The 13199-nt window shown below is 36.6% G+C and overlaps 1 protein-coding gene across 2 annotated transcripts in view; it reads right to left on the bottom strand.

Moving 5' to 3' along the window:
- The window catches only part of LOC104058407 (TLE family member 4, transcriptional corepressor), a 296638-nt gene that overhangs the window by 40306 nt on the left and 243133 nt on the right, over nt 1–13199 (bottom strand). The window contains exon 21 of one of the 2 annotated variants that reach the window (XM_054055165.1): nt 803–1972. The exons of the other annotated variant lie outside the window; for it this stretch is intronic. Coding sequence (XP_053911140.1) covers nt 1829–1972 — 144 coding nt within the window. The 3' untranslated portion in view covers nt 803–1828. Of the gene's footprint in view, nt 1–802; nt 1973–13199 lie in introns of those variants that run through there. 2 annotated transcript variants of the gene reach the window in all.

Below are 13199 nucleotides of genomic sequence, written 5' to 3'. Positions count from 1 at the left end.
AGTCGAACAAATGTCTCTGGTGCGTCAGTGCACAGCATACTGCTGTTAGGACATAAAACCAGCATGATTTATTAGCAATTTTAATTAATTTTCTGAGTCATTTCCTAAGGGCTCAATTCTGTAATCTTATTACTATGAGCCTAACACGCTACAGTAAGACTATTCTTTCTAACCTGTCTTTTGTGAAATACAATCTCTGCTTTCATGAGGAAACTCTTCACATGAAACAGTTTGTTCTTTGGCATGGTGAACTTTTTATGTGCATGTTCACTATAAATAAGTATTAGAAATTATGTACTTGAGTACATTAGTTCTTAACACAGAACTCATCATGTTTTTTTCTCCTTTCTTCTTTTGGTAAAATACCATGCTAGAATAACTGAAGTCCCTATTAAAATAAAGAAGACATATCTCTAGAATTTTAGATATAGAATAATCTCAATTACCTCTGTTTTATGTACAGAGAACCAAATCTTAATGACATTTAATTCAGTGAAATCTGGAATTTCCATATCCAGTGTTTAATTGTTGTAAATTTACATTACTCTTACTGTTGTTGATCTGACAAAATAATTAAAATTCGATTTTTGAATTAACAGGACATTTTGCATGGCTCTTTTTTTCAAATTAGAAATTTGTGGTATAATTAATTTGATATGTCATAAATACTATAATCATTCTCTAAATATTTTATATGTGTTACTTAAAATTTTAATTACCACAGTATTGTCAAGTACAAGTAACATCTCTGTTACAGAAACAGAATTTTAGGTAGGAAATTTCATATTGGTTCAATAAACATAGTTTTAACAAAGAAGACTGGGAGGAGAAAATCAGGTGCTTAGATTAGTTACGAAAGTAGGTATGCTTCTTACTTGTCAAACAGCACAAAGGTATATGCCCTTATTGTTGTCCAGAACACTTGGAAAGACATGTAAAATTGTCATATAATGATCCTATGCCCTCCAGAGTGTCCTACAAGTAAAAGATAAGGACAGAAAGAAGAAAGATACTTTGTGGACCACATAAACTTCAAGTCTGTTCTATTATGAGTTAGAAAGTAATTCAGCTGTCATGTATCTTTCTGCCACTCTTCATCACCTACAGTTTTTCCAGAATTTTTCTGGTACTTCACACTGGTGAACTAGTTCACCATAAACTGGAAGTAACTCAAGACCCTGAAATAAATAAAATTTCAATTGGAAAAGAAGATGAGTTAGGACATCATGGTTTAACTTGTGAAAATTATATCAAGCTTAGGGTGTGTTATCCCATATAACCATTGTGGAAGGTTTTGATACTTTTTGTTTCACTGTTTCTTAACAGTGTTATTACAGTTAACAATAACTATGATATTTTAAGGAGATATAGTCTCCCATTTGCAACCTCATATTTATACCTTCCTTTCCTTAATATATATGTTTGATTATTTGCAGTGTGCAGACAGAGAGCTGAATTGTGAATGTCAAAATTGTATTCAGCATGCTAGCATAATAGGTGAGTATTTTAATAATGTAAAAAGTGTTGTAGGGATTCTAGCTGTACAAGTTGAAGAAACACCATTAGAAAACAATATTTTAAGCTATCTCATGATTATAAAGAAGGTGATATCAACAGTATTTCTGTACCTATATTGATAAAGTTACAAAGCTTGGAAATTAACAATAATGACACTTTTGACGCTATCCATTTACAGCAAAAGAAAATGGGCATAACAGACTGAAAAGCAATTGCATAAAAAGCCTGCTGCACTGGTTTGCATCGTGTAACTTTAACAGTCACCAGCGTCGCCTTCTTACTCTTTTAAATGCCTGACACCATCAGTAGCTCAAAACAAAGAAGTGAGCTTATTCAGGCTCAGGGAAAAGGATTGACTACTCCTTCTCCATAAAATCACAACACATGTGTGGGAGGTGAGAGAAGTCCTGCAGAAGAGTCCTGGAGGAGTCTCCAAGTCCTGAAAGAGAGAACACTGAGGCAAAAGGTAAAAACAAGAATGAAAATCCATGTAAATGAAACATTAAAAATGCATTGTTACATAGAAATGCAAGGAGTAGGGGTTTATTTGATCCTGTTGGCATAGAAAGGTGTAGGTGAAGGTAGTATACAGTTTGCAGAGGGTTAGACAAGATAGTAAACTCATTTCTAATTGACTTTCCCACTAGTAACACAAACTACAACATTTTTCCAAAGCAGACTACATACTGCTTGAAACTAGATGATCCTTTCACATTCCTAGTTTCTAGTATTGACTAGAGACTAATTTATATGTTTTCTATGGATTAAATTGGGAGATTGGAAGAAATAAAACATATTATACTGATTAACAATTAATTCACTGTATTTTAAATTAAAGACTTAAAAAATAGCTGATATGCCAACTGTAAGAGACAGAAGAGCTAAGATTTCTAACGTGACTCTCTAAGCCCCAAGTAACCTCCAAAAAACAGCTTCATTTTTGTTATGTGGAAGTCTAAAACATAGAACAGTGTCTCCAGCTTTCCTGTGGAAAAAAGTAACTGCACCTGGTGCTTTAGGGTAGATTTGACTCTCTTTCTCTAATTGACATTAAAGTTTAAAAACTCCATGGAAACCAGGACACGTTTTATGTTTTGCATAGTGATCTGACATTTGAGAGTTGATACTTCTTATCGAAACACCTTCCAGGAAGGAATTTGCTTGGTGTTTTTCATTACCATAGTAGAGACCAGAGCTGATCTGCAGGGCAGTGAAGTGCAGTTAGGATGAACTATAAACAAGCGATGAGAGGTCAGTTTTCTGGGCTCCAAGGAGAGCACACTGCAAAGAGACCCTCTGAAAGCACTGTGAAAGATCTACTTCTCCCTCAGTAAAGGGATTTTCATTTGAAGAAAGAAAAGTTACTGAGTATTTATTCTCTTGATACATAAAAGTTAAAAAATAATTAGAAGCATACTTTCATATGGGAAACAGGTGAGATTTGTTCTTTTCTAGAAAAAGCATGCTGAGTATTTTTATATCTTCAGTGATAATAACATTTCCATATCATTATAATATACAAAGACAAGTTATTTGAGAATATCTTACAAACCTTGAAAAAATTAAGCCTGTTTTAGATGGGTGAAATTCCCCCTTGGTAATTTAGTGTGCTGTTATGTTTCCGAAGGGAAGAAGGGAAGCTCTTCCCAAGAAATGACTGTCTAAGTTTAGTTAAAGAATCTATATAACCACCAAGAATTTACTTCATTAACCAGAAGTAATATTTCCCACATTTTCAATTAGCACTAGTTTTACTTAATCTAATGTTAGCTAAGACTTAATATGATCAGCATACAACATTGCCAGCCAGTTGTTCCCAACAACTGATTTATCTCTTTGACATCTCATTAAAACGCTGACCGTGTTGAAATTGATTTTCAACGTTTTCAGGCAGGAATGTTTGTAATAATGTTAATTTGCAAATTTCCTCCTTTATATGTATATATATCTCCTGTATGCTGTGATTGCCAAGTCCAGCCCAGGGCTATTTGTATTGTGCAGACAGAAAATGAACAGTGAGCATTTATTTCTCATATCTTTCTGAGAAACCTGAGGCGCATGAAAATATTTGTGCCGTAACAGGCGTAGAGAATCTCCTTCACTCCCTTTAGTAACTATATATCAACAGCAAACACAGCTAGTCTTGCTGCAGCAATTAACCTGCCAGGGCTTTCTGCTAACAGACTCAGTAACAATGAACTCCCCCCAGTGAGAGACAGAGCTATAGATCCTTGCCCTGCAACTTCCACAGTGGCTGAATTATTCAGAATCAGCATGATTAAAGAGATGACATGGTATTAGTTAAAAAGATACACTTTTTTTCTTCCTGACTGAGGCTTAAACCTATTAAGGAGTAACAGTAGAAGAAAATAGGTCTTTACTATCCATTCATAGGTCTTTGAAAAGGGCTTTCTAGAAAACTTATTCATAACGCCTATTATTTTGAATGTTTAAGGATAAAAATGTAAACAGACAAAGCATTGGCATAGTTAAATCATAAAGCATCTGTAAATCCAAACCCAAAATCTATCAGAGTAAGAAATCATTCAGGACACGGAAACAAAGGTATTAATTGGAAAAAAAGTGGTAATGCTGAAACTAATTTTTATTAAAGCAAAAGATAAGTTGTTTTAAAAGAAAAGGGGGGGGGGAGAGAAGGCAGCATATATGTATTCATACATTAAATGCAATGCATTACAAACAAATGCTTACTTACCCAGTGCTAGGGAAGCAGTATAATGTTATATGTGTTTAGCAAGTGAGATTACTGAAACAAAGTCATAGAAAAATGAACTTACCTTACCCTGTTCTAGTCCCATTAATATCACAATTCTTTTGTCAGTCTCAATTTACTCAGCTACCTGAAAACACATTCTTATCTACATGCTCCTAGTGATTTCCAGGGGAATAATCTCTCTAAAATGCAGGACTGGGCCACTGTGTTAGAAGTGATGTTAAATGCAGTCAGATTCACATCCTTGGACTAGTAGAGTAATGTGAAGTTATATTCTTTGTCATGCTCATCTACATTAAATGGAACTAATCTTTTGATAAAGAATAGAGAGAAGAATGCTTTTTTCTGTTATCCAGACCTTCAATACAGATGTGATGCATAAGCACACTTGTATTCTAAAGATTTTTCTTATCATTAGAACAGGCATATAGTTAATGAGTGTAAGTGGAGAAATCACATGCAGACAAACCTAGCATCTGCCATGCAGTATGCAGGTAAAAGGAGAAATTACAACAAAAATAATGCATTTACTATAACATATTTCAATCCAAAATTTAGTATTACCAACCTGTTCTGAATTTTCCATTGTATTAAACATTTGAGGTAGCATTCTTTTACACTTAAGTTAGACAGATTTGAAAAGACGATCTAATACTCCTGACTCCTAGACATCTCAAATTAATGATGACAATATGCAGTGTTTTTTGTTAGGAACAATTTAGATAATTAAGGCTTCATTTTTCACAGAAACAAATTATGTTATGTATTAATTTTGAAGAAACTGACCATCACCAAACTTTCAAAACTGAACACTAGAAGACCACTTTTTTTATTAATTTATTAATAAAGACCACTTTTTTATTATTTTAGTAATTTTATTATTTTTTAATTAATTTATTTATTAAGACCATTTTTATTAATATAAAAAATATTAATATTTTTAAAATACTTTTAAAACAATCATGATCATATATTGCCACTGTATTTTAGATGACCAGATGATGACCATTTCTATTTATCTTTGGTTTAACTGGTTTTCTTGTGAACTTGATTTATAGGTTAGTTGTGAAGAGAAGGGCAAAGGCTTTCAAATTTCGACATGTGAAATTTATAGTTAGGCAACTGAAAAATTGGCCAAGTTTTCAAATGTGCTGTTCTTGCCACTGGTCCCAGTCAAATCACTTAAAGTTACTGAAAGATGCAGCATGTCTTAAAATCAGGCTATGTATACATGCCATGTATAGAAGATAAGATGTCATCACCAGTCAGAATGCATACTGGGTAAAAGACAGCAAAATTCTCTTCTGCTGAGCAGCAACATGTTTGCCATTTTTGAAGAGTCTACTGCAAACATTACTGTGTTAATATAAAAAAAGACAGCCAAACTCAACACATTTCTCTTCCTGCATTGTTCATAGAATCATAGAATCACCAGGTTGGAAAAGACCTCTTGGATCATCGAGTCCAAACATTCCTATCTGCCACTAAACCATGTCCCTAAGCACCTTTTCCACCCATCTTTTAAATACCTCCAGGGATAGTGACTCAGCCCTGGGCAAGTCATAAGATTTGTTCTCCAGCCCCTGCACCAGCTTCGTTGCTCTTCTCCAGAGGCTCAACATCCTTCTTCTAGTGAGGAACCCAGAAATGAACACAGTATTTGAGGTGCGGTCTCACCAGTACCGAGTACACGAGCAGAATAACCTCCCTGGTCCTGCTGGCCATGCCATTTCTGATACAAGCCAAGATGCCATTGGCCTTCTTGGCCACCTGGGCACACTGCTGGCTCAAGTTCAGTTGGCTGTCAATCAACACCCCAGGTCCTTCTCCTCCAGACAGCTTTCTAGCCAGACTTCTCCTAGTCTGTAGCACTGCACAGGGTTGTTGTGCCCCAAGTGCAGGACCTGGCATTTGGCCTTGTTGAACCTCATGCCATTGGTCTCAGCCCATTGATCCAGCCTATTCAGATCTCTTTGCAGAGCCTCCCTACCCTCCAGCAGATCCACACTTCCACCCAGCTTAGTGTCATCTGCAAACTTGCTAACGGTACACTCAATCCCTTCATCCAAGTCATTGACAAAGACAGGACTGGACCCAGCACTGAGCCCTGGGGGACACCACTTGTGACCGGCCTCCAACTGGAGTTAACTCCATTTACCATGACTCTACATAGGTCACACTCATTGATTTACCCCTGTCTACTGTTCTGGTTACCCCATCATAGAAAGCCACTAAGTTGGTCATACAGGATTTGCCCTGGTGAAGCCATGATGGCTGCCATTTATCACCTTTAAGCCCTCCATGTGCTTTAGCATAGCTCCTAGGATGATCTGTTCCATGATCTTCCCAGGCACAGAGGTGAGGCTGACAGGTCGGTAGCTCCCAGGGTCATCTTTTCTAGCCTTTTTAAAAATGGGTGCAACGTTATCCTTCTTCCAGTCATCAGGAACTTGACCCAATTGCAATGACTTTTCAAGTATCGTGGAGAGTGGCTTGGCAACCACATTGGCCAATTCTCCATGATCCTTCTCTACAGTGTGTGGGGGTTTAGCCCTGGTCACCATCTTGCTGTCCCATGACCCAGGAGAGGTGAGGAGAGCAGTTGTCAGTGAAGACTGAAGCAAAAATGTTGCTAAGTATCTCAGCCTTTTCCTTGTCTGTTGATATGAGGTCACCATTCACAACCATCAGTGGGGGTACTTTCTCTTTAGCCTTCCACTTCTGATTGACGTACCTGTAGAAGCCCTTCTTCATAGTCTTCCCTTCCCTTTCCACATTCAGCTCCAGCTGCACCTTGGCCTTCCTGACCTCATCCCTCCACAACTGGGCAGTGTCTCTATACATGTCCCAAGTTATCTGTCCCTCTTTGCAGTGCCAGTGCAGTTCCCTCTTCTTCTTCAGTTTAACCAGCAGGTCTTGACTCAGCCACACCAGTCTCTTCCCTTTCCTGCCTGATTTTCTACACATGAGGACTGAGTGCTCTTGTGCTTTATGGAAAGCATCCTTAAATATTTGCCAGCTCTGTTGCACTTCCTTGTCCCTGAGGACCATGTCCCAGGGAGTCCTACTGAGTAACTCCTTGAAGAGCTGGAAGTCTGCTTTCCTAAATATTAGGGTCCTAGCTATACTCCCTATGCATTGCATATCCTTCTGGACCTCTACAAGTCCTACAAGCACTCTACAAGTGCATTCATTAGATAAAGCATCAAACCTCATCATCATATCTATCATTTATCTTTGGTTTTCTCTATTTTCTTTCCCTCTGTTACATTTCTTTTCACTATCATATTGAAAGAGAGATATTGCTGAAATAATATTTCTACACAAATACAATAAACTTCAGGGAAATTTATCTTTATTGCTGCTTTATTTTTTTGCTCTGCTTTTTTAATTTTAAAATTATCACTTAAGGAAACTTTTTAAACTTTCACAATTTTACCAAATTAAGACAAACAAACAATTTTGCGTGGTCTCCGTTATATTAGATACATGGTTTAGCCTTTCTTAAGAGTCTGAAATGAAAATCCTTGAGAATCCTGAGGAAGTCCTTTGTCCACTGAACACAGAAGGCTTAGTACTGTCTCTTGTGAGAATCAACTTTCTCCATACATATGGCTATGCAAGTAGTACCAGCACTCACTGATGATACTGATGGGTTTAATATTCATAATCAATCATACATCTCAAAGGGCTATATTTTTCATTATGTATTCTTTAACTTCATATTGACATCTCCTATTTGCTTGTCCCAGCCTTCCATGCTTTTCAGGAAGACTATGTTTTACTTGTTGGCTTGCAGTCCCTGTTGATACCTGATACTTTCAAATTTTATTCTAGATGGAAAACAATCAAAGTAACCCATAAAGAAATGACAGAAATTTACATGACTGTCAGTAAATTTAGCGGCTATACAACTCATGTATAGTAACATCTATAACTAAAAACATTATATTCTGGCTCAAAATATCTAAAATCTTAAAAAAAAAAAATTATCTGTTTAAATAGTAACTAATTAGAGAAAGTCCTTTTCCTTTAATAAATCATAACTCATTATAGACATCTCATTTATATTGTAGACAACAAAGCTTCTATTGTCAAAGTATCTTATTTAGTGATATTTCTTTTGCAAGAACTATGTTTCTTGTGGAATAAACAGCACATCTTCAAGACATGAACATAAACTGAGGCTCTGGCTAAAAATATTTCCTGGGGATTTGGATTTATAACATTGAGTTATGTTTTTCAATGATGAAAATGAACAGTTTTGGAGTAAGACGATTACAAGAACAAGTAACAGCATGTGGCTTCTGTAATCATTAGACAGACAGAGGAATTTTTAAAAGCCCAATTCTTCACATTTGAGTAAAGCATGAGATTTAACATGGGATAGGATTTTCTGGGATATTGCACACTTTTCCTTTCCTATTGCCTATGGAGAACGCCTACGCAACTAGCACAGGCCAGATACCTAAGTTTATAAGGCAAAAGTGTTGCCTAGATTTGAGGAAGATTGCAGACTAGATGACCTCCAAAGGTTCCATCACACCTAACTGTTTCTATGATTCTAAATTTATGTTTCCAAGTCTCTTAGGTTGCATTAACAATCTGAGCTAGGCTTAACATTACATAAGTCAGTTATACAAATTACATCAATAAAATTCCTGAAATTACATTGCCTTCTATCAGCCTTCTACTTAGGTCTTTGTGTTCTTCTCACAACTTTTTTTCTCCTGCAGATTCCAGAATTGTCCAGAAAGAGAATCAATTCTTGGTAATATAACTCTTATTTCATAAAAAATATTGTTTACATTTAACAGTGTTTTTCCTCTGCAGTTTACTATGGCTATGCTAGCAGCCTGAGGAAGAAAGTGTACAAACTGCGCACTGACATAACAGGTATTTTTTAATCTCATAGTAGAAGTTTAATAGCAACCAGATCTCATAAATGTAGCTAGGTAAATGCCCAAATCTTCATACTTCTCACGGCTGAAAAAACAGTGGTGTTAAGATCTATAGAAAATATTGTCATGTACCATGCAGAATTTTAGTGTTCTTATCATATTAAAATCGTGTAAAAAAAATAAATTGTTTGCTTCTCACACAGCCACAAAGTTTCAGCAAGATTTAATTCCTCAGTGTTCTAGATAGGCTGACAAACTGAGAATGCTCCAACTCTGGAAGAGATTGATTTTGACTTCCTGTGAAAAATGTGTTTTCCGTAAAGGAGGTGCCAAAGTATATCTGGAGCTATCCGGCTGGTTCTATGTGAGAGATAAATGCTTCATTCCATTGTGTGGTACAAATTAGATTCTAAGATTTTTCATCTAGCCAAGCTGCAAGCTGGATTCTTGTCTTTCCCAACTAATAAAATATGTGATTCTGGTTTGGACCTATTAATGCAATCCCTTTGGAAATGCAGAACAGGGGTTGCCCTACATTGTGATATGATTAAGCTTTTCCTGGAAAAGCCACCTCAAAATTAGCAGTCAAAATTGATGTTTGTTAATACTTTGCTAAAAATGAGCACACAATATTTTTTGGACTGGGAAATAAGGAAATAAAATGTGCTGCTTTTCTTAAAACAAAGCATTATATTACCTCCTGGCTGCCAGTGAAATTAAATGAAAATTACGACTTTCAGTTTTTGAGGATGGAGTGATGTATTTTTGATCTGAAATACCACAGTAAAAGGGGGATAAAAGTTATTCCATTCTAAATGCAATTAATAATGCTATTATTTCAATATAGAAATGCTTTTTTCCTTTTAAGATCATATTTTAGAGTTCTTTCTTCCTTTTAAAATGTAGTGTACGCTTACTGACATCAGGTTAAAAAATATTGTTCTTTTAACTATTTTAAAATTTTCCTTTGTGTGTATTGTTCAGTCAGTTTTTTTAAAGCAGCTTTGAATTTATTTAGCAGATACAGTCCTCCCATACCTTTCAGGTTTGTTATCATCACACCTCTCTCTTTTCAATATTATCAATACCATTCCACTCATCAGAATCCCGCCTGAATCAAAGGCAACTTGTTTTTTGTCGGTGGAAGCTTTGAATGAATAATTCATCTGGAAGAGCCTTCTATGTTGTACATTTCCAGAAGACAGAGCAATTCTCTTGTCAATCACAGTGGCTCTGTCAGTACTACATTCCATACAATATGTGCTCCAACTGTAGAGGGGATGACAAGCAGCTGAGATTACCAACTGGGTTAATCTTGATGCATCCATTTAGCTTTCCTTTGACAGAACATTCAAATTCAAGTCTCACTCTTAACATTTTATTGAGAAACCAGTGTCAAATTTTCCTCACTGTTCTTGCCAATACAGTTTGGTTGAAAGCTGTTACATATATTGCAACCAAATCACTCACAAGCCACAGTTACTCATCTCTAGAGAGTTACATTTCATTTTGGGTCCTCCAGTTTTCTCATGCCTAGACGGACTGGTTCTGGGACTAAGGCTGGCCCAGTATGAAGCTGAAGCTCCAATTGATAGTGTAGAAATTTTCATATGTGGAGCCAGCAAGAACTAAAATATATTGTTGTTGACACAAGTTAGACTCAAGCGTAGTTCCTTGGAGGACAGACTTCTTGTCATTTCTCTGAAGTTTAATCTTCAGAATGCTAGCTGTTACTTGTGGAGTACAACAAGAAGCATAAAGTAATTAGAATAGAAGCAGTGTACTAGGATGTTTCACTCTGAAACAAACACAAACGCTGGTACTTCAGAGTGGAGGAGATTAATGTGTTATTAGGCTCTGAAAGTAGAGATTTAAAAAGTATGAATTTTCTTTTCTGTTTTAAAATATTTAAATGTTACTTTTAAACTGAGCTTTGACAATGTGACAGTTGCATGGCTAATACATCAAGAAAAATCTGAGTCATTGTCATCAACTAGGTGCGACACTCTGTTACTACCCACTGCAGGAATTTATGAGTAAAAGGCCCTATCTGCATTAGTAAGTAGTGTAGCATTGTAGCATCAGCTCTTTAGAGCAAGGACTCAACATTCACACTATAAATGTTTTACAGGGAGTTGCTTCAGGGTACCTGGAATCTCATTTTTGGGGATGAATGGTCAAAACCACTTTGGAGCATATTTGACAAATTTCTGGTTTGTAGAAGCTTCTATTTTGCAGGAAAGTAACAGGGTCCATGTAGTCCAAGATTAAAACAAAGTCCATGGAAAGATTAGGAGATTCGTTTTACAACAATGCTCATGTTCTGAACTAAAATCTCAATGTACAGCACAAAACTATTAGTTCTGGGAATATGAGTCTTAAAAGTAGATGTAGGGTTAAAGGTAAAGACAAGTCTAAGACCTCTAAAGACTAGTGAGGAAGAAGAAACTACTAATTTTTTTTAACCTGTTACTTATGATTTGGTGATGTAAGATTAATAGCGATGGAATTTTTTCTTGCCTCTACAGGAGGTAACATATCCTCTGGAAACAAATCCTTCAAATAAATGAATACATTGATGTAAGCATAAGTGTAAGAATGACCAACTTCATGCATTACAGTAATTAGATTTCTAACATATATTCTTAAAATGAGATGTCGTTTGGATACAGTGGTGAAATACGCTGCAAAACATCCATTTAAAGTGCTACTGTAGAGCAAGAACACAATTAGCCTATAAGTTAAAGTTGAATTCCCCATTTAGAACAGTGATTAGAGACGGCTATTGTAAGAATCTTTTTCTGAGAGAGGTAGTATCCATTTCTATAGTTGGCTTTATATCTAGGAAACATGCCCTCCTAGATCTGTTGTTTGTGAACAGAATAGGACTTGTGGGTGAAGTGATTGGTGGCTATCTTGTTCACAGTGACCATAAAGTAGTTGAATTTCAAATGGTTGGTGACAGGAGAAAATGTGCCAGTAAAACTCCAACCCCAGCCCGTGATATGAGGACATCAGAGTTTGGGTTGCTGAAACAGCTAGTTAGTAAGACTGCTTAGGAATCTGTTTTTTAATGCATTGGGGTGCATGAATGCTGCTCACTTTTTAAAGCGATCTCTTAATACTGCAGTAGCAAGAAATTCCAAAGTGCTGGAAGTCAAGTAAGAGGAGCAGAACATCAGCAATACTGAACAGGGATCTTCTGGAACACAGACAGAAAAATAAAGTGTTTTGGTAGTTCTGTGAGGAGCAGGGAGCAGGACTCAATGATTCTTATGGGTCTCTTTCAACTTGAAATACGATCTCATATTCTATGATCGATAAATTGTTCAATGCATGTAGTCTGTAATCCATCTCCTTTGGAGTTAGCTGTGAATAGCCATTTTAGTTATCTTAACCTTTCCCTATTTACAGCCTTATAGTCAAATGATGGTCTCTCGGTCCTGGAAGGCATTTCTTCACCTTGAAAAGTCTCCTAAGACAATAGAAGAAAATAAAAGCAAGCCAGCTGCATGACTCAGAAAGTCTCAAGGATTTTTCCTCTGTCATGCCCCAGATCCACAAGATACCAACTCACACCGGGGCCTGACAAGGTCACTCTCAGGATGAAAATCAAAAGCAATATTGATTCTCTCTCAGACAAAAATAAACGGACAAAAATACTCAGGTACACAGCCAAGATATGGTGATGCAACTTCCCAAAGTTACAGGAAACAGATTCCAACCTGTTCAGATTGCAATCTGATCACTGAACGCAGCCAAGGTCACTTGGATCCTATCCGACACACACACACTGATATCAGAGCTCCATCTGGACTTCGAGCCATTGACCACTACTCTCTGAATACAACCATCCAACCTGCTTCTTATCCACCGATGGTCCACCTATCAAATCCATATCTCTCCAATTCAGAGAGAAGGATGTTGTGGGGGACTGTGTCAAAGTATTTACAGAAGTCCAGATAGATCACATCCGTTGGTTTGCCTGTGTCCATTGCTGTGGTTACCCCATCATAGAAAGCCACTAGGTTGGTCACACAGGACTT

This window comes from Cuculus canorus, chromosome Z (assembly GCF_017976375.1).
Source record: "Cuculus canorus isolate bCucCan1 chromosome Z, bCucCan1.pri, whole genome shotgun sequence".
Lineage (NCBI taxonomy): Eukaryota > Metazoa > Chordata > Aves > Cuculiformes > Cuculidae > Cuculus > Cuculus canorus.
The sequence above is the reverse complement of the archived record's forward strand: the minus strand, read 5'-3'. Positions and strand labels throughout refer to the sequence as shown.